Here is a 25,630-nt window from a genome sequence, read left to right as displayed (position 1 = left end):
GGCCAGGGGGTGAGGGCGGGGTGTGGGGGGACAGGGTGTCTCCGACCGTCACACCTGCTGCTGTCCCGCGTCCAGAGAAAGGCGGGACAAGGGTCCGGGAGAGGCAGGAGCGGAGGCGGGAGAGGGAACAGGGGCACCACTCGGCCAGGCCAGAGCCCCGAGGCAGGCGGGGGCCGGCGGGGGCCAGCGGCGGGCAGCGGGGCCAGGAGGGGAGCAGGGCGGGAGCGGGTGCTGGGGACCGGCGGGGGCTGCGGAGGAGCAGCGCGTGGAGGGGGAGCGGGGACAGGCTGCAGTGAGGGCCCCGCGGGGGCGGCTGACACCAGGGGACCCTGAGATGGAGAGCGGGGACCCCGAAAGCCCAGAGGATGGGGACCCGGAGGTGAGAGCACGAGGGAGGAGAGGCAGGGAGGGAAGGGAGGCGCGGCTGAGACAGGCCGGCGGGCAGCGGGGTCAGCGCAGCGAGGCTGCCCGGGGGACGCCGCAGAGCCGGCGAGGAGACGGGCGCAGGGGAGGTTGTGCGGGCAGGGGCCGCCGCCCGGCCAGGAAGCCGGCAGGGGCCTGAGGGGCGCGGCACCGAGACTCACGCTCCTCCCGGGGGGCGCCCCCCGCCCCCGGCCCGCAGGAGGACACGGCGGCGGCGCTGCAGAGGCTGGTGGGGCTGACGGCCGGCAGGGTGGCGGCGGTGAGGAGCCTGGCCACCCGCTACCGCCTGCTCCGCAAGCTCGGCTCCGGCTCCTACGGCCGCGTGCTGCTGGCCCGGCCGCGCCAGGGGGGTGAGTGGGGAGCGGAGGGGACCCCTCCGGGCACTCGGGAGGCCGGCCCTGCGACGAGAGGGCGAAGCCGGGGGGCGGAGGCTTGCCCGAGGCCACGCGGAGGGCAGGAGTCGGCTGGACGCCTGAGGGGCGGGGGCCGAGGCAGGGCCACGGCAGCGGGGGCGCCCCGGGAGCTCCTGGGCCCGCCAGCCACCCTCTCCCCGCAGGCCCGGCGGTGGCGCTGAAGCTCCTGCGCCGCGACACGGTGCTCCGAGCCACCTTCCTGCGGGAGTTCTGCGTGGGCCGCTGCGTCTCAGCCCACCCCGGCCTGATCCGCACGCTGGCCGGGCCCCTGCAGACGCCCCAGCACTTCGCCTTCGCCCAGGAGTACGCGCCCTGCGGGGACCTCAGCGGGCTGCTCCAGGAGCGGGTGAGGCCCGGCGCCGTCCCACACCCACCCCGCGTCACCCACCCCCAGGCCCCGAGCGCCCCCTCTCAGTCAGCACAGCCCCAGCCTGCCCGCCTTCTCCTCCGACCTCCCAACACAAGCTTGGTGGGGCAGGGGGCGGGGGCGGGGGTGAGGCTGGGGGGCGGCGCGGGGACAGGGGAGCGATGCGGCCAGCGCTGGGGCTGGGAGCTGGGTCGGGGCCGAACGTGGGCTGATCAGAGATGGCAGCATGAGTGGGGGGTAGCATGGGGGGCCAGCATGGACGGGGGGGGCAGGGAGGCCCGGGATGTGCCTGCAGGAGGCGGCCGTGGGGTGCGGGGTCCCCCTAGAAAGGAAACCAGGCCGGGACTGACGCAGAGAGAGGGGCTTTAGGAACAGGCTCTGGGTTTTAGAGGCCACTGGGGCCAGTGCAAGGGATGGAGGGAGGCAGGGAGGCAGCAGAGCAGACGGATGGACGGATGGTGGATGGTGACGATGGACGGGTGGGCGGATGGACGGGCGGGCGGATGGGTGGGTGGGTAGGGGGCGGGTGGACGGGTGAGGTCACGCTGGACCACAGAATGGCATTCCTGACCGCTGCCAGACGGCCGCCGAGGGGCACGCCGCGCAGGCTACTGACGGTGGCGGCCTGGCCGGCCGTCGGCCCACCACATGGACGGGCGGCAGCGGGCGCGCGGAGCCACGGCAGCGCTCCCGAGCAGGGCCTGCGGCAGGGCCGGGGTCTGGGTCAGCGTGGGCAAGGCTGTCTCTGGCTGCACCCTTGGGCCAAGACAGAATGTGGAGGAGCCAACGCGGCCTCGCCCTCCCCCGCCAGGCCCTGCCGGAGCCGCTGGTGAAACGCGTCGCGGCGCAGCTGGCCGGGGCGCTGGATTTCCTGCACGGCCGCGGGCTGGTGCACGCCGACGTCAAGCCCGACAACGTGCTGGTCTTCGACCCCGCCTGCAGCCGCGTGGCCCTGGGCGACCTGGGCCTGACCCGGCCCGAGGGCAGCCCGGCCCCTGCACCGCCCCAGCCCCTGCCCTCCGCGCCCCCTGAGCTCTGCCTCCTGCTGCCCCCCGACACGCTGCCCCTGCGGCCGGCCCTGGACTCCTGGGGCCTCGGGGTGCTTCTCTTCTGCGCGGCCACTGCCGGCTTCCCGTGGGACGTGGCACTGGCCCCCGACCCCGGGTTCGAGGCCTTCGCGGGCTGGGTGACTACCAGGCCCAGGCCTCCTCGGCCTCCGCCCCCCTGGGACCGGTTTGCACCCCCAGCTCTGGCCTTGCTCCAGGGGCTCCTGGACCTGGACCCCCAGGCAAGGAGCCCCCCGCTGGCCATCCTGGAGTTCCTGGGGGATGACTGGGGGCTGGAGGGCGACAGGCAGGAGGCTGGGGGCTCAGGCCGCGGGCCCAGTGAAGGCGAGGGAGACGAGGAGGAGGGGGGGTCGGACCTGGAGGAGTGGACGGAGGGAGAGGAGGAGGCAGAGGAGGGCGGAGGTGGCAGGAAGACGGGGACAGACGGGGGCACCCCCTCATCAGATGACTGAGACGGCTGGCGGGAGCCGCGGACGCCCTCCCCACGGGCCAGCTGCTCGCCAGGCCGGCCACCCCCGCGGACCACAGGGGGAGACAGCCCCGCCCACCCCGCGACCCGCAGATCCTCCCCGCGGCCTCCCCACCCGCCCCGCGGGGCCCCTGGGGTGACTCCGCTGTCCCTGGCCAAGTGGGGACTCTCAGGCCCACGGCGGGGAGCGTCAGCCCCCACCGCTCCGGGCTCTGGGGACCGTCCTCCCTGGGCCCTCGTTCTCACCCCGCAGGGCCGGCCCTCCCGCAGCCCCTCCCGGGCCTCCGCGTCCCAAGACAGCCCTGGGCGCCCCGGCCCCGGCCCGGCCCCTCCCCGCCCGCGCCCCCAGACCGCGGCCGGGGGGGGGGGGGGGGGGGGCGGGTCTGCAGCGCGTGTGAAATAAAGTTGCCTGAAACCCACCGCCTTGCCGTAAACTGGGGGGCGGGTCTCTGGAAACCCCCAGCGCCTCCTCCCCCGGCCCCCGGGGCCAGGCCCCTTCCCCTGCCCCTCAGACCCGGGGTCCAGGCCCCCAGCCCCCCGCCCGCTCGGACCCCGCCCGGCCCCAGAGGGCGCAGGCACCGCCCCGCGCGGCCGCGACCCTCCCGCCGCTCCCGATGCCCGCCGGCCGGCGCGCGTGTGCGCGGAGGGGCGTCCACGGGCAGGCGCCGGCCCCTCGGGCAGGGGAGACGGAGCCCCCAGGGGGACGCCTGGGCGAGGGAGGCAGGTGCTGCAGCAACTGGGGGGCCCAGGCGGCGCGGAGGGGGGTCTGCGCCCTCCGAGGGCGGGGGGGCCGGGCCGGTCCCCGCGAGGAGGCGCCCAGGGGGGCACGCGGCCGCGCCGTCCCCGCGGTCAACGTGCTGGGGCGCCGCGGGCGGGGCGGGCGGGGCTACGACCCCGGGGGCGGGCCCGGCAAGGCGGGGGGCGGGGCTACGACCCGACAGGGCGGGGGCGGGGCTACGATCAGGGGCGGTGACGGAGGGGCGGGGCTACGACCCTGGGGTGGGCTCGGCAGGGCGGGAAGGGGCGGGGCTACGGCCCGGGCGGGGCGGAGGGGCGTGGCTACGGCCCGGGGCGGGGCCGGAGGGGCGGGGCTACGGCCCGGGGGCGGGCTCGGCAGGGCGGGGAGGGGCGGGGCTACGGCCCGGGGGCCGGCCCGGCAGGTCGGGTCCGCCGGCGCGGGCGCGGCGGGGGCAGTGAGCGCGGCGGCGGGCCTCAGGGCGGCGGGCCTCAGGGCGGCGGGCGGCGAGGACGCGGGCCCGGAGGCGCGGAGGGGCACGGCACCCGAGGGTGAGCCCAGGCAGGTGCGGGTCCCAGGCGCCGGGTTGGGGCAGCAGCTGGGCGTTAGAGGCGCGGCCGGGTCCAAGGAGCGTGAGCCCGGAGGCTCCAGGACGGGAGGGGCTGGGGTCCAGCGCGCGGGGCTGAGGGAGGAGGCGCGGGTCTGCACCCCTGGGCCCCAGGGGGAGCCCGGCCTCTCCAGGCAGCGGGATGACCCCCACTCAGGACCCAGGCGTCCCCAGCTCTGGCGCGCACCGCCTGCCCAGGCCCTTGGGGCAGGGAACACCTGTTTGCCCTCAGGAGACAGAAGCTGCTCCAGCGTCCACCCGGCCCCAGTCTGTTTGCTTTGGAAACAGGTGGGGCGTCTCCGGTTCTCTGGCTCGTCTTTCACCCTTGGGCCATCAGGTGGTGCGGGGATCTGAGGGTGGGGGCCCAGGGCCATCTGTGAGCCCAGGCTTGACCTCACCCCACACCAGTGACCGGCCCCCTGCCTCCCGGATGCCAGTCATGAAAAGGGCAACTGAGTCTCAATGGCAGTCGCCAGTGAGCCCCCGGCTCCTCCCCTCACCCCGGGGTCCAGGTCCCTCCTCCCTGTGACCTGGGGTCCAGGCCACAGCCTCCTCACTTGGGCCCCGGGTCACCTCCGTCCGCTGACCTTGCACAGATGCCCGGGAAACAAGCAGACGAGGACCAGGCGGAGTTGGGGTCCGCAGAGGACGGCGCTGATGAGGACCTGGGCGGCCTCACCCCCGAGGAGCTCCGCCAGGGCCAGGAGGCAGCCTTAGCGCTGGAGGACATGATGGCGCTGAGCGCCCAGACCCTGGTCCAAGCTGAGGTGGATGAGCTGTACCAGCAAGTGCGTCCCCTGGGCCAGGGCCGCTACGGCCGTGTCCTGCTGGTCACCCACCGTCAGAAAGGTACAGCGTGGGTGGGGTGGGCGCCGGGAAGCAGCGGCACAGCCGGGAGACCCCCCCAGGCTGGGGGCTGCACACCCAAGCCCAGTTTTGCTGCCCCTTCCATGCTGTGTGCTCTTGGGGCGCACCTGCCCTCTCTGAGCCCAGCCCCCTCAGACAAGGTGGGGAACTACTGCCACTGGAAGACGCGGCTCTCTGGCCTGTCGGCGCTGCTGCTTGGGGCATGACGCCGGGCCGGTGCCCCACAGCCCTGGACGCAGCAGCTGAGTGACTGCCATCTGCAGGACACTGCCCCCGGTGTGTGCGCGGTCCGCGTCCTCCCTACCACACTGGGAAACCGGTTCACGACACCCCCCCACGGTGGGGCGGAGGACAGGGCCCCCCCCTGCTGAAGGGGGCGGAGATCAGACCAGAGCCCAGAGGGGGACCCTGGGCTGGGTGGCGGTGGCTCCTGAGTCCTCAGCCCCTTCTTCCACAAGACACCAGCCTCACAGGACTGGGCCCCACCCTCGGGCCTCACTGGCCTGTCACCACCGACAGCAGTCCTGGGGGGTTGGGGGGGTAGAGAGAAAAGGCAAACAGACCCAGCCCGCACCCCAGCGGCCCCAGGTAGGGGAGATGGAGCACGAGGTGTCCCGGCGGGGCCTCTCCAAGTGGACAGGGCCGAGGCCCGCAGCGCTGCGGTGCGTGCAGCCGGTCCTGCGCCGGCCACTCTGGGCAGCCCGCTGCGGACACCGGCTGGGATCGGAGCCCCAGCCCAGCAGGGCTTCTCCAGCGGGCCTGTGGAAGGAGAGGCCGCCGCGGGATCGGAGCCTCTGAGTGGGGTTTGGGGACACCGGCTCTCCGCGGCAGCGGGCGCAGCGCCAGGGGGGGAGCGGGGTGTGGCCTCCACGCCCCACCCACCCGCCCCGCCCACCCCCAGGCACGCCCCTGGCCCTGAAGCAGCTCCCCAAGGCCTCCACCTCCCTGCGGGGCTTCCTGCACGAGTTCTGCGTGGGGCTCTCGCTGGGCGCGCACGCGGCCATCGTGGGCGCCTACGGCATCGGCATCGAGTCTGCCGCCTGCTACAGCTTCCTGACCGAGCCGGTGCTGCACGGGGACCTCATCGCCTTCATCCAGCCGAAGGTGGGGTCCCCGGGGCTCCGGGGCGGGGCGGGGCGGGCCTGGGCCTCCTGCGCCCCGGTCCGCAGCGGGGCCTGGACGCTCCCGCCCCCCCCCCCCCCCGCAGGTGGGCCTCCCGCCCGCGGCCGCCCAGCGCTGCGCCGCCCAGCTGGCCTCCGCCCTGGAGCACATCCACGCGCGCGGCCTGGTGTACCGGGACCTCAAGCCCGAGAACGTGCTGGTGTGCGACCCCGGCTGCCGGCGCGTCAAGCTGACCGACTTCGGCCACACGCGGCCCCGCGGCACGCTGCTGCGCTTGACCGGCCCGCCCATCCCCTACACCGCTCCCGAGCTCTGCGCGCCGCCGCCGCTGCCCGAGGGGCTGCCCATCCAGCCCGCCCTGGACGCCTGGGCCCTGGGGGTCCTGCTGTTCTGCCTGCTCACCGGCTACTTCCCCTGGGACCAGCCCCTGGCCGAGGCCGACCCCTTCTACGAGGACTTCCTCGTCTGGCAGGCCTCCGGCGAGCCGAGTGACCGGCCGCAGCCCTGGGCTGGCCTGGCGCCCGCTGCCGACACCCTGCTGTGGGGCCTGCTGGACCCCGAGCCGCGAAAGCGGAGTGCGGTGAGCTGTGTCCGCGGCTATCTGGGGCAGCCCTGGCGGCAGCAGGAGGGGCCTGAAGGGGTGGGGCAGTGAGCCGAGCGGCAGGCCCCAGGTAGGCGCCTCTCCCTGCCTGGCCCGGCAGCGGCTCCGTCCACAGCCGGCTGGGAATCACCCGCAGCTCAGGCCCTCCGCACGTCTCCACCTGGCCCAGGGCCTTTGAGGGCCGGGCCTCAGCGCCCTGCCCCTCCTCACCTGGCCCCCAACGCTGCTGCCACAGTCCAGCTATCCCCGCGGCCCTGCCAGGGGTGCCAGCGAGCGTCCCGCGTGAACAGACCCTCCTGGTCACCGGCGCCCCCCCCCGGCCCCCGCTGCCTCTCCGCTGCCCACCCCAGCCCCTTCCCACCACCAGCCGCTCTGGATCAAGTGCCTTTCCCCAGCCCCCACCACGCTCAGCAATAAAGCTGTCCGCTGGCCCGATGCTGTCCTGTCAGCCTGGGGCACGGGAGCAGATGCGGGCGGAGCGCTGCTGAGGGAGACAGGCGGGGAGGGGGACAGGAGGGAGGGTGGGGGGGAGGACAGGACAGCAGAGACTGGCCACACTGGGCCCGAGTGGACACTGGCCCGGCACGTCCCCAGGGTGTCAAGCGAGGTCTGAGGGCTGGTGGTGGGTGGCGTGCCCGCGTCTGCGCTCCCAGGAGCTGCGCCCCCCAGAGCCGCCCTCGCGGTGGGAATGCAGGCGTTTCTGGCGGCGTGGCCGCGAGCCGCCGTGTCCGAGCACATGCGTGTGCCTGTGCGGCCATCCCGCACGCCTGCTGCCAGGGCCCCCTCTTGGCAGCCAACCCGTTTGCCAACACTTGTGCTTCCTCTCAGCGCCCCGCTTGGCTGCCTGCCCGGGGCCAACCACACAGCTGGGTCCTGGGTCACCATCCCTGCGCCACCTCCAGGGTGTGAGGGCCAGGGCGGCAGGGTGCACGTAGTGACCCCAGGAGCTCTGGAAGCTACTTGCGGTCCAGAAACCAGGGCAGTTCCTGCCCTGGGTAATCCAGGCGGGCCCCCTGGAGTGAGGAGGCCACCGGGGAGAATGCCAGGAAGGCGTGGGGGTGGGGGTGAGCACAGGTGAATCTGACAGAGCCCAAGCAGTGAGGCGAAGCATGTGTTCCCCAAAAGGCTGCAGGCAGCTGGGGTGAGGGTGGGGCCGGGAAGAGGGCAGGGAGGTGGAGGGCGCTAATTGGTGGCGGCAGCTGAGGATTAACCGGGAGGTGATAATGACCTGCCTGGGCCCTGCGCAGCGGGAGCAGGAAGACTCGGGGGAGAGCCAGGGGAGAGCCGAGCAGCCGAGCAGCAGCGGGAGCACTAATTAGGCCCGAGTTGCTGGAGCAGCACCAACGGAGCAGACCACCCGCTTGCCCCCGGCCTCCCGCCCAAACAGACAGGCCCCAGCTCAGCCGGCTCTGCTGGGGCCACGCCCTGCTGTCCCCAGAGGAGAGGGCCCAGGAGGAAGGGTGCGGGCGCGGGGCCTGAGCATGCTGGGCGGCTGCGGGGCGCAGGAGGTCAGGTCGGCTGGCTGCGTGGGGCGACGGGAGTGAGGGGCCTGGCGCGAGTGTGGCAGCAGAGTGTGGGGCGAGGGCAGGGTGAACAGCGGCTGTGAGGGCACTGCTGAGCATGGGTGTGCGAGAATGGGTGAGAATGAGCGCGTGAGCATGACTAGCAGCGAATGTGAGGGCAGGAAGCGCGTGCGGATGTGTGAATAAGAACGTGCGGGGGTGCGTGTGTCATAGGAGAGCGTGAGGGTGCGCGAGCACGCTGGGTCTAAGTCTGAGTGTGAGCAGGAGTGGGCCCATGGGGCCGTGTCTGTCTGAGGACGTGTGTGGTGAGTGTGGAAGCGAGTGTGCTGGGGCGTGGAGGGTGGTCCTCCCTCCCTGGGGGCCTTCACACACGGCAGTGGCAGCACCGGGGCCGGGTGGCGGGTATAGTAGCGCAGCTGTGGGGAGGCCCCCAGTAGCTCCTCAAGCCCCCGGAATCACCACATGCCAGCCACTCCACCCCTGGGCGTGTGCCCATGGAGAAAGGGAACATGTGCTCACACGCAGTCACACAGCACCGTTCACAACGCCCCAAAGGGCACCAACCCAACGGCCATCCGCCCCCAGACAGTAAGAGAATGTGGCCCGTTGGCAAGATGGAATATTACGCGGCCACGAAGAGGAAGGAAGCCCAGAAGAGCAACACGAGGATGTTGGCGGTGCTGGAAGGGGAAGAGGCCAGTCACGGGTGATGATCCATTTTGGAAATGTCCTCAGTAAACAGGCAAATCGCAGAGAAGGGTCAGCGAGGCCAAGGGGACTGCATTAGAGCATGCTGAGCTTTGCACACTCTGGACAGATCACAAACCGCACTTGAAAAAGGGTGACTTTCATGGCAAGCCTCGTTTCAATGGGGCTGTTCAGAAACCCGCCCCCGGGCTGCATCTCCAGGGCCACCTCCCGGGACCTTCAGGCGCCCGTCCCTCCTCCACACCGCTGGATCCCCATGAAAAGCAGAAGAGCCCCCCTCCTCTCTTGGTCCTGTCTTCCTTCTGCCTGGCCCCCCACCCAGCCCCCGCCCCCAGCTCACATCCTGCTGGCAGGAGCCTCCAGGGGGGCAGGGGCAGCCTCGGAAGCCTCCGCAGCCCCTAGCCGACCACAGGGCCCCAACAGCCGCCGGGAGCCAGGGCCCGGCCACCTCCCTGTCCTGGTAGAATCAGATGCGGACCTAGGTCCGGGGCAGCTGGACCCCGCACCCTTAGCAAGCCCCAGGTAGGTGGGCACCTGGCCCAACCCTCCACAGGGGCCATGAGCCAGCTCCGGCCTGAGAACCAAGCCCGCGCCTGGCCCTGCGGGACTTCCACTTGGCCAAGTACCGCCTTGGGAGGGGACAGCCGAGGTCCCCGCCCACCCCTGACCAGGGAATGGGCCCCTCACTGCTCCTTGCGGGGGGCGGAAGGGCCGTGAGACATGAGGGATGAGTTCTGTTGACGTCAGCCCGGCCCCGTGGCGCTCCCTGGGCTGCAGCCACCGTTCTGGGTCTGTGGCAAGTTGGCGGGCACCAGACCGGCTCAGCTGTCCCTGGGAGGTGTCCAGGGCCCCGGCCAGAGTGGGGGAGGCCGGCAGCCCAGGCTGGCCTCAGGCCCCGGGGCCAGATGTCTGGGCTTAGCTGCCTGGCCAAGGGGCTAGAGTGACCGGATAATTGAGCGTCGGCTTCCAGGGGCTGGCAGGAGGCCACTACGGGCGGGGGCTGGGCCGAGCGCCCGACAGCTCCCCTGCCTGCGGAGGGGGCAGGGAGTTTTGGGCCCTAGCTGGGTCCTCTGGTGTGACCTGAGCTGGGGTTCACCTACTCCCACCTGCAAGTGGGAAAGGCAGCCTTTTGCTTCCCAGTCAGGGTGACATCCTCTGACCCCCCGCTGCCGGAGGGAGGGCAGGACACACGGAGCCCCCAGCTGCCCGTCAGCGGTGACCTAAGAGCAGGGCTTCAGGAGAGCTGGCATAGCACCCCGCCTGCCCCCTGGCTGGGGGGGGGGGCATCTCTCAGGACCCGCGTTAGTAAACCCCCAGCAAGTAACTAGACCCTGCTGGCCTCTGCAGGGCGGCGGGGGCGCCAGCTCCGTGACCTCTACGACCTCTGAGCAGGCTCCCGCCGGGGCCAGGAGGAGGAGAAGCCCTGCCCTGGGAGAAAGGAGCCACACAGGAGTTGGGGCTTCCCAGCCCCGCTGCCCCCCCCCCCCATTTACAGCTGAAGCAGAGGGGGCGCGCGAGACCACTCACAGGACCGGCTGGAGCCCCAACCTGGAGGCCAGGGCAGAGCAGGGGCCGCCCCCGCCCGAGTGGCCCCTGCTGTGTGACCCGGGGCACAGGGCCCTTTCTGAGAGGGTGCACGTGCCCCCGAGGGCTGTGGCCAGGACAAGACCCAGTCCTCCGCCAGGGAGAGGGCCGGATGGGCAGCAGGTCTGTGAGGGCAGCTGCTGCCAGGGGGCACACACGGCCAGCAGGTCGCCGGAGCAGCCCCCGGAGCGGCCGGCCTACCGGCTCACCCCAGCATGTGCTGCCCTGCCCCCCGTCTATGGCCAACTCAGGCCCTCCCGGGTGACTCCGGAGGATCAGGGCCTGGACCCCTGGTCTGACACCCAACGCCGGCCGGCGGCCCTCCCCGCCGCCCTCTTCTGTGGCGCCACCACAGCCCGGCGCGGCACCCGCGTCACTCACAAGACTCCCCCCGTGAGCGGGGCCGGCCCCAGGCGCTCACGGGAGCTTTTATTGAGGTCACATTGGGTTACAAGTCCCGGGCCCACCGCCCACCCCCCTCGGCGCGGCCATCTTGTCTTCACGGCGACACGGGCTGAGCTTTGGCGCCTCCACCTCACACATCCCCCCTCAGAGGCCGCTCCTCCTCCTCCAGGGTGGTGGCGGCCGGGGCCGGGGTGCTGGGGGGCCAGGTTGTCGCAGCCAGCCTCATCACCGCCTCGCCCAGCCGCCCCAGACCCTGAGCGGCCTCGGCCCACTGGGTCAGTCCCAAGCCCAGCGCACGGCGCTCCTGCTGGTCCTGCTCCAACGCCTGGGTCAGCCTCCGCAGCTGGCCGCCCACGTCCCTGACGGCGGCCACCAGCTCCAGCAGCGCGGGCGGCTCGCAGGCCATGACCCGGACAGGCGGCACGGTGGCCACACACGGGCCGAGGGGGCCTGTGGGCTCAGGGGCTGGCAGGGGGGCCGGGGGGTCAGGAGAGGGCGGGGCCGAGGAGGGGTGAGCCAGCGGGGAGAGGGGGAGGGTGGGGTCCCCAGTGGGGGCCAAGGTGGAGTGGGGGGGCAGCGGGCTCGGCTTGGAGCTCTGCCTTCTGGGCGGTGTGACGTCCTCGGGGACCTGCGGGTCCATTCCCGGGTCTGGAGAGGGCCTGGAGGGGCTGGCTTCAGAGGCTGGAGAGGGCTCCAGACTGGACGTCTGGGGTGTGGAGGGGTGAGGGGCCCCCGTGGAGGGCAGCTGGGGGTGCGGGCCGGGCTCGGTGGCCAGTGCTGGTACGAGGATGTCCGTCCCCAAGGGGACCTGGACGGTGCTCACAGTGGGTGCAGTGGCTGCCGGTGTCACAGGGGGATGCGGGGTGGAGGGGAGCGGGGGGCTGGTGGCAGTGGGGTGAGCGGGCATGGCAGGGTCCGGGGCTGTGGCCGGAGGAGGGGCTGCGGTGGGGAGAAGCGGGGTTGAGTGGTGAGAGGTCGTGTTGGAGTGAAGGGTGGTGGTGGGGAGAGGGCGTGTGGCCGGGTCCTGGGATCCAAAAGATTCCGGGGCCGTGTTGGGGTGCGGAGCTGCGACCCAGCCTGGGGCCGTGTCAGATTCTGGGGTCGGCTCTGAGGTGGGGGAGAGGCGGGTCACCCCTGCTGGTACAGAGTGGCCGGAGGTTGGTTCTCTGCGCAAGGTGGGTGGTGGGGTGGGTGACGGCTCCCGGGTTAAAGCGGTGGCTTCGGGGGTGGCCCAAGTAAGGCCTGGGGTAGTGGAGCCGGGGTCGGAGTTCATCCAGGAGGCCAGGTCAGGGCTGGGGGGCCACGTGCCAGGAGGGTCGGAGGTCACCTCCCCTGTGGAAGCCGGGATGCGCTGGGGCGCGGGCTCGGAGGTCAGTGGTGGGCCCGGGTGTCCAGGCGAGGTGGAGGGAGCCGGGGAGGGGGTGGGGGGTGCGGCCCTGCCCGCCGTGGGCGGCAGCAGCCGGCGCTCGGGCCTCAGTTTCCCCGCAGGACCTGGAGGAAAGACCACAGGCAAGGTCAGCCTGCCCGGCGCCTCCAGTACGGGCTGCCAACGGGAGGCAGGGGCCCCTGACATCAGGGGTCGCCAGCCGACTTCGCGGCTCCCCGAGCGCCCCGCCTCCCGCCGCCTCGGATGTGGGCAGGCCGCAGGCGCCACCTGGAGGAGGAGGATGAGGGGTACGGGGCGGGAGGGGGCGTGAGGGGGTATGTGTGAAGGAGGATGGAGGAGGCCTGAGGTGAGGAGTCCGGGTGGAGGAGTAGGGGGGATGGGAGAGTCTGGGTGGGGGGGGATGGGAGAGGCCGGGTGTGGGGGGGATGCAGGAGGCCGGGATGGAGGGGGGAGGGGGGAGGAGGGGTGTGGAGGAGGGCTGGGAGGAGGCCGCGAGGAGGGAGGGGGGCTCTGAAGAGCGCGGAGTGTGCAGGAGGATGTGGGGCGAACAAGCATGAAACGTGGAGGGCGCAGGGTTGGTGGGAAGGCAGGCAAGCAGCGGAAAGAAGGGGGTGCGCTGGAGAGGGAGGGGGCCGGGAGAGTGGGGAGGTTGAGGGGAAGGGGCAAGCGCAGGGGCCTTAGAAGAGCGCACAGAGGACCCGCGCTTCTGTCTCCACCAGCCAAGCAAGGCCCCAGGCCCAGTGAGCCCCAGTTCACCTCAGCCCAGGGGGGGCGCGCGGGCCCGGGCAGCCCTGCCGCGGCGCAGGTCCCGACACCAAGTCCGCCTGGGTGTCTGGCGTGCGTCCTCCACCCCCGTCCTCCACCCCTGTGCCACGGGAGCAGGCGCTACTGCCGGCCTGGCTCTCTCAGGGCTCGGTGCCCACCCGGCTCCTGCCCGCCCCCGGGCCTCTGCGGTGCCCTCTCAGGCCCCACGTGCGGGCGGTGACGAGCAGCAGCGCTTCCTCGGCCACAGGGACCAGCCTGGAGCTGGCGGGGCCTTGCTCAGCCCCAGGGCGGCCAGGGAGGCGCAGGCGGCCACGAGCCGGGGGACGCGCCCCCACCGAGTTGCTGGCTGCTTTTCGCGTCGCCTCTGCTATTTCGATTCATGTGAACCTAAGCAGCCTCCCGCGCTGGTGGCTCGCAGAGGGAACCGCACAGTTCCAGAAGGCTCCGCGCGGCCCCGGGCCCTTTGTCTGCAGGGCTGGTGGGGTGGTTTAGCATGGGGCTGGGCTGCGGCTCCTGGCCTCCCCACCGGTGCCCGTGGGCAGGCTGCGGGCGTCCCCGAACCCCATGCACGTCCTCAGCGGGACTCGGGGAGACGGCGCGTGACACTCAGCTCAACGCCTCACGCGACTGCGCACACTGCTGTCGGGGCCGGCACCTTGGTGCACGCACGAAACGGGCATGTGTCTACCACAGGCCCCTGAGGACGCTGGAGGATCAAAGAGGGACGCGCAGAAAGCTGTTAAGGCTCCTGGTTTGCTGCCCCGCACATGGGGCCGGCTCTGGCCATCACGGAAGGAATCAGCATCCCTGTACACGGGAGGGGCTCGGAGACCTGGGGTGGCGCTGACCCCAGCTCGCCACATGCACAGAGGGCCAAGCCGGTCTTGCACCTGGGATGCCCTCAGCGGGCCCCGCTGCCTCCACACCCATCGTTCCCCTCCTGACCCGTCTCCCGCAGCAGGCACCCCACGGATGCGCGAGGCCCGCATGGTTGGCTCCGAGTCCCCACGGCAGGAAGCAGGCCAGCCTGTGGGCACGTCCATGTCTGCGCAGGTAACACGCCGCCACAAAGCTCGTCTGCGCCCCATGTCTCCCTTCGCGGCCATGTTGCTGAGCCATGTTGCAGGCACCCAGCCGGTCACTGCTGAGCTCCTGCCAGGATCCCACAAGTGCCCCAACCCTCCCCGCTGCCGGACGGTCCCTGACCTTTCACCGTTCTGCACCCATGCCTTGGCTTGGAGCCCAGCGTGTGGCCCCCCTGGGAAGCTGGCCAGCCCACCGGCTCCCCATCTACATCATGTGCACTTTCTCCAAGCAGCGCTGCACGGCTCTGAAGCCCTCTCTCCCTCCAGTGGAAGGGCCCCTCCCTGGCTGCCCCCCTGCGGTGTTCTGTGCTCCTCACGCCTCCACTGAGTTTCTGGCTCCTGGTAGCATCTGTGCACGTGGGCACAGCTGGGCAGCTGGGCCTCCCCCGCCAGCCCCTGCCCCGCCCTTCCAGGCCTTTCCACCATCCCGTTGCTGAGCTGTGCAGTCCCGCACACGGCAGGGCTTCTCGACCTCTGACCCTTGGGGACAGACGCTTGCCCCTTGTGGGACCTGTGATGACGTCTCCGTCCCTGCCTCCACCCCGCAGGGGCCACGCTTCCCTGCCTCGGCCCTGACAACCTGGTGTGCCCCCAGTGGAGGCCCCTGGCAGAGGTAGCCCCTTGTTTTAGAGGGTCTTTCTGGGGTACAAGTCTGGTCACCGGTGGGGAATTCGGAGTCCACCGCTCCACCTAACCACGAAAAACCCGGTCCCCTCTCCCCTGCCTGTGCTCACCTGTGTCCCCATGGTCCCTCGGGGCTGCAGAGGGGCTTCCAGTGGTCCCTGCGGTGAGAGTGGGTCCGGGTACGGTTGCCGTGGGGGTCCCCTTGGCAACGGGCCCTCCTGAAGGTGTGTCCCAAGTCCAGGAGGCCTCATCACCACGGGCATCACCTGGAGAGAGGAGGAGGAGGGCTGAGCTCACTTCCCCTGGGTCCAGGCTCTGCTCCCACCAGGCCAGCACCCCAGCCTCCTCCCTGAACTCGCCGCCCCCTGGCAATTCTGCTGGGATGCTCTCTGCTCCCAAAACAGACAGTGGCTAAACTAGCTTATAAAACACAAATGTCGGGGGCTTCCCTGGGGGTCCAGATAAACCTTTGTTAACCTTTCATGTGCGCCTGCAGTAGAGTATTGATAAGTCCTTCCCAGCGCACAGGTGAGGACCCACAGTCAGGCACCCCGTTTTGTACCGGGGCTGCCCTATAACAGCACGATGAAGCTGTCCGCAGCCGCTGCAGCTCGAGTTCTATCCCCAGCCAGGGAGCTACCCACAGGGCGCAGCAGACCCCTCCTGTCTCCCCGCGGCTCCCCCCAGCAGCGGATTTCAGTGGACCTGCCTGTTCTGCTCCCCGCTCTGCCTCTGGTGACTGTCTCACCCTCACACCCGCGTCTGTACCCCAGCTCCTGTGGGGCGCGAGTCCTTGAAGACTCACTCCCAGACGCCACGCGGCTGCGGCCCAGGCGCACCACAGCGGGCGGCCTCGGGACGGGCCGGGGCAGCCTGGGGGCAGCGGAACCTCGGGGCGGGGCAGCCTCGGGGACGGCGCGGCGTGGGGCGGGGCGGCCCACCCGCCCGCGGCTCCTGTTCCCCGGTACCCACGCGCGCCCGGGCCGGGCCACAGGCCCGTGAGGCCCGTGAGGGCCGCTACACAACTTCCGGGTCGGGGCCGCTACCGAGGCCCTGAGCCGCGCGCATGCGCCCGGTGCCCCGCGCCCCCTCGGCGCAGGCCGCACATGCGCAGAGCGCCCGCCCCAAGGGCATCCGGCCTCCGCCGCGTGTCCCCGCAGGTGGCGGGTGACGCCGCACAGACGCCTCTCCCCTCTCCGCGTCCTCAGCGCTGTCAGGCACTGGCCATCTGGGGGGGGGCGCTGCTGTGGGCTGCGGATGGCCAAGGCCAAGGCCAGCGAGGGCCAGGTGCCCCCCTGGGGTTACACAGCTGGGAGGCAGTGGAGGCTCTGGGCCAGGCGGGGCTCTCTATCCCTGGGTTCCGGGCAGCGCCTCTTCCCTGTGGGCAGCCCTGCCCAGCCCTGCCGGCTCTGCCTGGCACGCTTATCCACCCTCGAGCATTTGGCTCAAAACCCACGGCCCTCTCCTCCTTGGCGAGGCCACGCGCTCCCTCCCAGTGGCGGGGGAGTGAGGGATTCCTTACTCTCCTGACCTGCCTGTACCTCCGTTTCCTTAGCTGTGACATGGGTTACGGATACAACCACAGGTTCTCGGGGAGGAGGCAAGTTAAACCATGAAGGCTTCCGCCCGGCACAGGAGAGTTCTGTGACCAGGCTTCATCATCACCGCCATTACTCTCCAGCCTCTGAGCAGGCCCTGGCCACGAATCTTGGCCTCCGAACTTGCGCAGCCACACCCCAAATCACAGAGCTCTGCCTTCCTGCCCGCTGAGGACGGCCAGCATCGCCCCTTCCAGCCTTTGCTCCTCTAAGAGGCAGGCGGGGCGAGGGCCCTGACAGCGCCGATATAGACAATCTCGCCCGGCTGGGGCCCCGCGGCTATTGGGCATTTGCAGCAAAGACCGCGCCCGACGGCGTTCCTGCGCTTCTGAACGACTGCACACCTTGGCGGGGCTGGCACCTGCGGTCACCCGGCAAGTTCCAAGCGCAGCCGAGCTACCATCGGATCAGGGAGTGGGCTCCAAACTCACACGCATAATTACTCCAGGCCGTATCTCGCACCCCTGGGTGCCATGTGGGCGAAGGCATCTCCGTGAGGCCCCGAGTGCACCCCCGTCACCTGCGGGCCGCGTCTGCGCCCGCCTGCCCCCGTGGCCCAAGGACGGACCCAGGCCCTCCTTGCTGGAGTCGCGCTGAGAACGTGAGTTCCTTTGGCACTTTCCAGAGACCCTGAACTCCGCCCCCCACCCCAAGCAACCAGAGCTCCGGCTGCCTTTCTCCTGCACCCAGGCGTCCCCCCTCAAGAGTCCGCCCAGGTCTGTAGTAAGGCCCACCGCGGCAGGCGGGGACGTGCTGTCCGACCGCCTGTGCCCAGCTCTGCCAGCAGGGGGTGCCATGGGCTAGGGCAGCGCGCTGTTGCAGCCGAGACCTGGACAGTGTCCCGGGCGCGCCCCCTGACAGGCTTGTTTTCCACTTGGGAAACTGGGCCATCAGAGCCCTAATGCACAGCTCGGGTCTGCCCCACCACAAAGGGCAGCCCTTCCAGGGCCCTCCCGACCCCCTCCTCCTCTTCGCTCAACCCGCCAGGGCCAGGCCAGCCCCGCCAGGAAGCCACCTCGGCAGGGCTGGACACCATCACCGGCTTTTATCGCCTCGGCTGGGCGGGCCAGCCAATCAGGAGGCGCGGTGGGGCCCGCCCCTCGCCCCCACCTGGCATGCTCACGCGTGGCATGGCACTCGCATGCGGGGAGCGGCGTGCATGGTGCCTGGGGGGGCGGGCACACACCCGGGGACCAGGGTGATGGAGGCAGGAGTGGGGCTCGGTGCCGGGAGAGCAGCCCGGGGCCCTAGGGGGACTTGTGTGAGGGGCTTTGCATCCAGGGGCCCGGACTGGCATATCCCGGCCGGTTCTGCGGCCCCAGTCGGCCCAGGGAGCGCAGGTTCAGGGTCCCCGGGCCTGGTCCGACCCTCAGAGGCGCGTGCGGGAGCAGCTTACGTCAAATCCAAAGAGGGAAGCTTTGGGGAGGCCTTTGGCGCCAAGGAAAGCCTACTGGGGTATCTCACCCCCAGTTCATTTAGGTCTTTGTGGAGGCCCGGCAGGGAGGCCCCGCCTACCAGCCATGCCCCTCACCTGTATCTGGAAGGCTCCTGCTTGCTGGGGAGGGGGCCCCGGGGCTGCCAGTGCCGCCCGTGGGGAGCCCGTGCTCAGGCACCCCCACAGCCGTGGTCCCCCTGGCCAGGTCCTCCCCCGAGGTGGGGTCCCAGGTCCAGGGTGGGTAGTCCTCGGCATCGGCATAGCCTGGGGGCGGGACAGAGGTTCTCGTCAGGGCTCCTGCTGCAGATGCCCTGGACCCAACCTCCTGGGGGGCCCCACCTGTGCAGGTGAGCCCCACGTCCTCCTCGTGGTCGCAGTTGTGCTGCCCCCACGCCCTGGCGGGGCAGTCGCTCAGCAAGGCCTCGGCCCCCGTGCAGCGCACGTCGTCCAGCCAGATGGGCCCCGTCCCCGGGCCGTAGTGCGTTTTGCCCACCCGGGGCCGGACGCGGCCGCAGCCCAGCTCCCGGCAGACCACGGTGCTGTCCCGCAGGCCCCAGCCGTCATCACACACGGTGCCCCAGCGCCCGGCGTGCCACACCTCCAGCCGGCCCGCGCACCGGTCGGGCCCATCGGCCAGGCGCACCCGGAACGGGCCTGCGGGTGGCAGCACCGGGTTGGGGGTGGGCAGAGTGGGGAAGGCCAGCTGCGCCCCCCCTTCGTTCCCTGTGCCAGCTCACCTGGCCCCCCGGAGGGGCTCCCCGTGGGGGCAGCGTCTTTGGGTGGCGCTGGCGAGCCTGCAGGGGTCTCTGTCGCCGGCTCCGCAGAGCCCATGGGGGTCTGCTTGCTGGAGGCCTGGGGGCTCCCGTCCCGGGCACCAGGCGTGGCCAGCGTGGCCCGGGTCTTGGGGGTGCGGCCCCTGGGGGGCCGGGAGGGCCTCATCACAGTGGTCTGTGGGGCCTGCGTGCTTACGCTGGTGGAGGCCCGGGAGGCGGGTTCCAGGGGGCGCAGTGTGCCGGGGACCCGAGAATGCCTGCTGACCGGCGTCTCTGGGGGCTGGGAGGTTGGCTTCTTGGCATTTTTGGTTGCCCACTTCTTAGTACTCTTGGGTGTCTTGCCCGGGGCCTTGGTGGTTCTCTCGGGAACACGGGGGGTCAGCCTGGCCGAGGGCTTAGTGGCCAGCTCCCCGGGGAGCCAGGCGTCCAGATCTTTGCCCAGGCCAGGGATCCAGCTCCAGCTGAAGGGGTCCGAGATGGAGTCCAGGCCAGGGGCCCCTAGAAGGCAGGGGAGAGGCGGGCGAGATGGCACACGGTCTGGGCCCTGCCAACCACCAAGCTCGCTCTCTCTGGCACGTTCTCTGCCCGGGCCCCAAGTGGCCCTGGGGACACTGGCCCATCAGGCCTCAGGGCACTTTCATGCTGAGGCTGAACCCCGCCTGCCCTTGCCCCGCCCTCTCCACATCCTGAAGCCCTCTCCTCCCGGCCGCGCTCTCACCTACTGCCAGCAGCGTGGGCCCCGCCAGCCAGCTCACCCCCAACTGACAGCCGTAAATCTCAAGTGTGGCCCGTGGCCAGGGGGAGGGGAGGGACAGTGCCTCGGCAGCAGGCCCAGCGGGGACCCCATCTCAGCACTCTCTGATGAGCACGGTGGACGGGAGAAGCCCCTAGCTCGCGGGAGCCAAGAGCCCTCGGAACGCCCCACCTGGTAAGAGTGCTTGTTCCCGAGGTCTACACTGACTCTGGCTGGCTACTGCCAGGTGGACAGCCAGCCCAGGTCAGCCACCGGCACGCCAGGGCTCAGGAGCCCCTGTGCCCGGCTCAGCCCCTGCCCTCGGTAAGGGCGCCAGGGAAGAAGCAAGGCCATGATGCCAGCTAGTTTGGCTGGCTTCCCTCCCTCTCTCCCTCCTCCATGCAATGGGGGGCGGCTCCCCTCCTGCAGAGACTCAGGAGTCCCAGCTCTGCCCCTCAGCTGCTGTGTGACTCTGGGCCACTCACTCCACCTCTCTGAACCTCTTCACTAGTGAACTAAGTGCAACTGAGCTGGGCTTGCTAGGTGGAAGGGGTCACGTGGGAAAACACCCAGCCCAGGGCCAGCGGAGGAGGCCAGCGCTCTGTCACTGGGTGTGCCGATGCCAGGTCCCGCCCCCTCCTCCAGGAAGCCCTCCTGGAGCCAGAAGAAGCCAGGCCAACTTACCAGTGCAGGTGACGCCGACGTCCTCGTTGTGAGCACAGTTGTGCTTCCCCCAGGGGGCAGCAGGGCAGTCAGACAGCGCCACCTCCGTGCCCACACACCCCACATCGTCCAGCCAGATGGGCCCAGCGCCCCAGCCAAAGCGGCCAGTGGCAGGGTCTGGCGGCCGGGCGGCCCCGCAGCCCAGCTCCCGGCAGGCCACGGCCGCGTCCCGCAGGTCCCAGGCGTCGTCACACACAGTGCCCCAGCGCCCGGCGTGCCACACCTCCAGCCGGCCGGCGCACCTGCTGGGCCCTGCCACCAGGCGCAGCCGCGGGGACCCTGGGGGAGACCCAGAGTCGGGGTTCTGAGCAGTGTGATCAGCGGGTCTGCCTGTCAGTGCTAGGCCCAGGCTGCAGGGGGACAACCCCAGAGCTGCCCTCCCGGAGCGTGGAGGGGGTACACATCACAGAGACAGAAATCAGGGTCGGGGGTCTTGGGGGGCTGCATGAGGAGGGGTTCGCTTTGGGCTGACGGAAGGCTCTGGAAGCACCATGTGTGACGGTCGCCCAGCAGAAGGATGTGCTTGCGCCCCTGAGCTATACCCAGAAAAAGGCTACGCGGCCTGGTCTATATTTAGTGCAACGAAAGAGAAACCTGCGGCCTCGGCCGGCGCTGCAGCCCGCCCGGCCCCGCCCCCGCCCAGCTGGGCGTCCTCGGGCTCGGAGACCAGACATCCGCCCCCGCGCCGAGTGGGCGGGCCGGTCACCGGGGCCGCGGGCTGCCGAGCCCGACGTCACGGTCACTGGGGCTCGGACGGCGCAGCCAGGCCTCGCCGCCGGCCTTGCGGAGCGCGGCGCCCGGGTCTCAGGGCCCGCGACCTCATCGCCGCCGTCCAGAGGCCGCGGCGGCCGCAGGAGGGGCTCAGGCCCGCGCCCGCCGCCGGCTCTCCGCGCCTCCCTCGCGCAGGGCCTGGCCTCGGGGGCCACGCAGGCGCGGCGCCGCCCCTCCCAGGGCCGAAGGGCCGCCGCCGCCGCCCAGCCGCGAGGGCCCTGCGGACTCCAGCCCTGTTCCCGGCCTGCTCCGGTCGGGCTCCCGAGAGCAGCCCCGCGGCGCCCCGGGCCCGCCCGCCGGTGCTGCAGAGACGGCAGCGGCGGCGCCCGCCCGCCCCAGACGCCCACGCCTGCTGGGGGTGTCCCGACAACCCGGGCCAGCCCTGCAGGCGATGACGACCGACCGGCCGAGCCGGGCCTCGGCAGCCGGGCGCGCCGGCCTGGGGACAGGGCCGGCCTGGGACGGGGGCCCGGCGCGGCAGGACGAGGCGGCGGCCCGAGCGGAGCGGCCTGCAGGACACAGGCCGGAGACCCGCCGGCCGCTCCAGCGCCCGCGGCCCAGCTGCGCCTGCGGGAGGCCACAGGCCTGGCGGCGCGGGCGGCGCGGGGCGGGCGCCCTCGGCCCGCGGTCGGGGCAGCTGTCTTCCAACACAGCCTCGCGCGGCGGGAGAAAGGCCTGGGGGCGCCGGGCCCGGAGCGAAGGCCGTTCGCTCGGCCGCGGGACTCACCGGCTTCGGGTCCGGGCTCCCAGGGGCCGGCCGGGGTGGGCCGGGGCGAGCCGCCCTCCGTCGGCGGGGCCGGGCTCAGCGCGGGGGCCGGGGGCTCGGACGGCGCCTCTCGGGGTGCGGAGCTGTCGCTGCCCGGGGCGGGTGCCGTGGGGGGGACGTGCCCGAGAGGCATACCTGGGGGGCGCGGAGCTCAGGCGGGGCCAGCCCGGGGGGCAGGGGCAGTGGACAGGGAGGGAGGGGCGCGCCCGGCAGGGAGCCCAGGAGCCCCGCGGCAGCGCCCTCGCCCCGCCCCGCCCCGTCACGCCCCGCCCCTTCCCGTCACGCCACGCCCCCGCCGTCACGCCCCGCCCCCTTCCCGTCACGCCCCGCCCCTTCCCGTCACGCCACGCCCCCGCCGTCACGCCCGCCCCTCACCGTCACACACGGCGCCCGCGTCCTCGCGGTGGTGGCAGTCGTGCTGGCCCCAGGGCCTCGCCGGGCAGAAGCGCAAGGCTGACTCGTTTCCCCGGCACCGAAGATCGTCCAGCAGGACGGGCCCCGCGCCCTCCCCGAAGAAGGCGCCCCCGGGGGCGGCCAGCGCGGCCCCGCAGCCCAGCGCCCGGCAGGCCACCGCCGCGTCGCGCAGGTCCCAGCCGTCGTCACACACGGTGCCCCAGCGCCCCGCGTGCCACACCTCCAGCCGGCCCGCGCACCCGTGGGGGCCATCGGCCAGGCGCAGCTGGGGGGCCGGGCCTGGGGGACAGAGGGGCCCAGCTTTGATGAGGGAAAGAGGACCTGGCCTCTGGGGTCTGCGCTCGAGGGGAGAGTGGCCGGAAGCCATGTCTCTGGTGCTGGGGGTGCCGGTGCCACTTCCTGGCTGCCACCCCCAGCTGCCCTCCAGTGCCCTCCGGTCAGGCGGTTCTCCATGAGACACCACTCCAGACACTGGAGCCGTGCGCCCCCATGACACCCCAGGTGTCCAGGTGGACCCCACCAGGTAGAGAAGCACTGGGACAGACCAGCCTCCAGTGGGTTTTGGGGTGCAACACTGTCTCAGGGAGGCCCCTCGCCAGGAGCCCCGGAGCCCACCTCCCCAGGCTGCCTCATCCTCAGAAGCAGGTCACTATGGAGAGTGCAGCGTCCAGCTCTGTTCCCCAACATGGGTGCAAAGTCACCCCAGCCACCGCCCTCGAGGGAAGGACAGACCAGAGAGGTCAGATCACCGTGCTGGCGTCTCCCCACCTGGGAATAAGGGGGTACCCTGAAGATGACAGGTGTGGTGACGCAGCAACCCCACCCAGCCCTCGCAGGCCTCTCCCCCCAACAATGCAGCCTCTGCCCCTGCATCCACCCTGCGGGATCCCTGTAGCCCCTGCCCCCCACCACTCCCACCCGAGGTCTGCGGGGCCCCTGTAGCCCACTGTCCCCCCACCACCCCCACTGAGGTCTGTGGGGCCCCTGTGCGAGGGCCTGGGGTCTTTCCTCTCTAAGCCGACTGGCTGTGCGGCAGCGCAGCGCAGGGACACGGAGCTGGGCCGGCCTCCCCACCCACTGAGGCCTTCCTGTCGCAGCCCTGCGCCCCGCACCCGTCAGTGCCCCTCAGGGCCCGACGCAGGGGAGGGGGGGGAGGAAAGGCAGGAGAGGAGGGGCTGGCGGGCTGTGTGGACGGGCAGACCCGGGCCGTCGGGGTGCAGGTACCTGTGCAGACCAGCCCCGCATCCTCGCTGTGGTCACAGTTGCTCCGGCCCCAGGGGCTGCGGGGACAGTCCCGCAGAGCCTGCTCTCCGCCCCCGCAGCCCACATCATCCATCCACACGGGCCCGGCGCCCGGCCCAAACCTGGCGCCCCCGGGGGCGGCCAGCGCGGCCCCGCAGCCCAGCTCCCGGCAGGCCACCACCGCGTCGCGCAGGTCCCAGCCGTCGTCACACACGGTGCCCCAGCGGCCGGCGTGCCACACCTCCAGCCGGCCCGCGCACCCGTGGGGGCCCTCGGCCAGGCGCAGCCGCTCTGGGGAAGGGAGGGGCGGCGCAGTCGGGCGAGGCCTCTGGGTGGGGTCACCCCCCACCCCTGCCGCCCACCAACAGTGGGGAGCTGAAGCCCTGGAGGGCCGAGGGCCTGGACTGAGGGGTGGGGATCCAACACCCCAGGGCAGACATCGTGTCCCCTGCTGGGGCAGGCAGGGGCAGAGGCACCAGGCTGAACCCCAAGGGCTGCCCGCCCCCCAGCTGCGGCCCTATTGCCTGGCCCTGGGCCTGTAGCCTCCCCAGCCGGGCCTGCAGAGAGAGGGTCTGGGGGAGCTTACCCTGGTGGGGGGCTCCAGCCGTCAGCACGGGGGCCCTGGTGGACGTGGCCTGCTTGGGGGGCCGGGGGCTCTTCTTCCGGGGGCCGCTCTGGGGCGTCCCGGCCAGGCGGGGGGCTGAGTGGGGAGACGGTGGGGATGGGGGTGAGCCGCCCCTCCCCTCTGCCCGGGGCCAGGGGCCGGTCTGACCGGTGGAGACCCCGGGTTGTGGGGGCTGGGCAGCTGCCCATCCTCTGGCAGCAGCGCAGCTAGGTGGGCTCACCATGGGTGACAGGGGGCTCCTCGGAGCTGGCGCTCAGCACCCGCGTCAGGCCCAGCCAGGGGTCTCCATCCGGGAGCAAAGGGGCCGCGTCCCTGTCCCTCGAGTCGGCCACACGCTGACCTGTGGGGGGCCCAGAGCAGGGAGAAGGCGGCGTGGGGCTGGGGGCTGGGCAGGGCGGGGCCCTGGGGGGCCTGGGGCCGGCGTCCCGGGGCTGAGGCCTGGGCCCCGTGGCCGGGTGGCCTCACCTGCGCAGACCACGCCGGCGTCCTCCTCGTGGGAGCAGATGTGGGCCTTCCAGCCCCGGTGCGGACAGAGGCCCAGCTGGCCCTCGCGGCCCCGGCAGGCCAGCTCACTGAGCCACACGGGCCCCGCGCCCTCCCCGAAGAAGGCGCCCCCGGGGGCGGCCAGCGCGGCCCCGCAGCCCAGCGCCCGGCAGGCCACCGCCGCGTCGCGCAGGTCCCAGCCGTCGTCACACACGGTGCCCCAGCGGCCGGCGTGCCACACCTCCAGGCGGCCCGCGCACCCGTGGGGGCCCTCGGCCAGGCGCAGCCGCTCTGGGGACGAGGCGAGGCTGTGACATCCGGGCCTCCCGGCCGGCCGCGTCCCTCCCAGCGGGGGGCCACTTACCCACAGCCTGGATCCCCATCAGAGCCGCTGGAAGGGAGTGGGGGGCAGTGAGGGGCAGGCGGGGCCGTTCCCCCGGAGGCCCCAGCACCTCGGCCCTCACACCTGGGAACCGTCGCGGGAGGCAGGGCTCGGGGCCTCCAGCCGGGGCTGGGCCAGGCCGGGAGGAGCGGAAGGGCAGAGGGCCGTGACCCCCGCCGGGGTGGGGGTGGGAGGGCAGGTCCCCGGGCTCGGGGCTGGGGTCAGACGGCAGCCCCGCAGGCGGAAGTCTGCGCCCTGGCGTGGACGCGCGGGTCCGAGGGTGGGCCGGGGCCTGAGTCCCCGGGGAGGGCGGGTCACTCACCGAGGAGGCAGGCCCAGACCCTCATGTCTGCAGAGGCCGGGGCCGGGGCAGGGCCGGGGCAGAGAGGGGACGCCGCAGCAGAGGAGGGGAGACGCCCGGCTGAGCCCGGGGCCGGGGAGGAGCAGGCAGGGCTGGACGCTGCCAGGAGGAAGAGCGGCTGCGAGGAGCCGGCAGGGGACAGGGGGGCTGGCCAGGCGGGGGCTGGCGGGGGTGCCGGGCGGGCAGGGGGGAGGGCGTCCGATGCAAACACCACATGGAGCTGGGCTGCCGGGCTGCAAGGCTCAGGGGCAAGACAGGCCGGCTGCAAGGGGGTGGCAGGCGGGACCCCACCCCACCGGCGTCTCCCGTCAGCCAGGAAGGCGTCGCCCAGGGGACTCGGAGGGGCTGTGGGCTGGGGGCTGGCACGAGTGGGCTCCGGTGCAGGCCCGAGAGCGCGGGCGGCCAGACACCAGGCAGGACTTCCCCGGCCGCTCTCCGCCCCCACGCGAGGGGGTGCCTGCCCTTGGCGAGCTCTGGGAGCTGGGGGGGGGGGCGGGCCCTCTCCCCTGCCCTGCACCAGGCAGCTGTGAGGCGGAAAACTTGGGTAATGGGGAGTGTGTGAGTCAGGGCT

The 25,630-nt window shown here is 72.2% G+C and overlaps 3 protein-coding genes across 3 annotated transcripts; 2 read left to right on the top strand and 1 right to left on the bottom strand.

Moving 5' to 3' along the window:
• Positions 1-334: 334 nt before the first annotated feature.
• SBK3 (SH3 domain binding kinase family member 3) lies at positions 335-2,722 on the top strand. Its single transcript, XM_037515618.1, has 4 exons — positions 335-379; positions 623-773; positions 980-1,182; positions 2,015-2,722. Exons 1-4 carry the CDS (start codon positions 335-337, stop codon positions 2,720-2,722), a joined length of 1,107 nt encoding a protein of 368 aa, XP_037371515.1.
• Positions 2,723-4,008: 1,286 nt separating this feature from the next.
• SBK2 (SH3 domain binding kinase family member 2) lies at positions 4,009-6,723 on the top strand. Its single transcript, XM_037515616.1, has 5 exons — positions 4,009-4,026; positions 4,315-4,370; positions 4,679-4,931; positions 5,851-6,053; positions 6,157-6,723. The coding sequence occupies exons 3-5, from the start codon at positions 4,679-4,681 to the stop codon at positions 6,721-6,723; spliced, it is 1,023 nt and encodes a 340-aa protein (XP_037371513.1). The 5' UTR covers positions 4,009-4,026; positions 4,315-4,370.
• Positions 6,724-10,871: 4,148 nt separating this feature from the next.
• Positions 10,872-25,045, bottom strand: SSC5D (scavenger receptor cysteine rich family member with 5 domains). The gene is made up of 14 exons (XM_037517223.2): positions 25,021-25,045; positions 24,681-24,707; positions 24,299-24,607; positions 24,054-24,173; positions 23,795-23,908; positions 23,191-23,499; positions 21,928-22,245; positions 21,514-21,687; positions 19,977-20,294; positions 18,524-19,057; positions 18,126-18,440; positions 17,883-18,050; positions 14,864-15,019; positions 10,872-12,383 (listed from the first exon to the last, which is right to left on the bottom strand). Exons 1-14 carry the CDS (start codon positions 25,043-25,045, stop codon positions 11,023-11,025), a joined length of 4,248 nt encoding a protein of 1,415 aa, XP_037373120.1. The 3' UTR covers positions 10,872-11,022.
• Positions 25,046-25,630: the final 585 nt, after the last annotated feature.

This window comes from Talpa occidentalis, unplaced genomic scaffold, assembly GCF_014898055.3.
Source record: "Talpa occidentalis isolate TD23 unplaced genomic scaffold, MPIMG_talOcc4v2.1 talOcc4.17, whole genome shotgun sequence".
NCBI lineage: Eukaryota > Metazoa > Chordata > Mammalia > Eulipotyphla > Talpidae > Talpa > Talpa occidentalis.
Note: the sequence above shows the minus strand (reverse complement) of the source record. Positions and strands in the feature narration are given on the sequence as shown.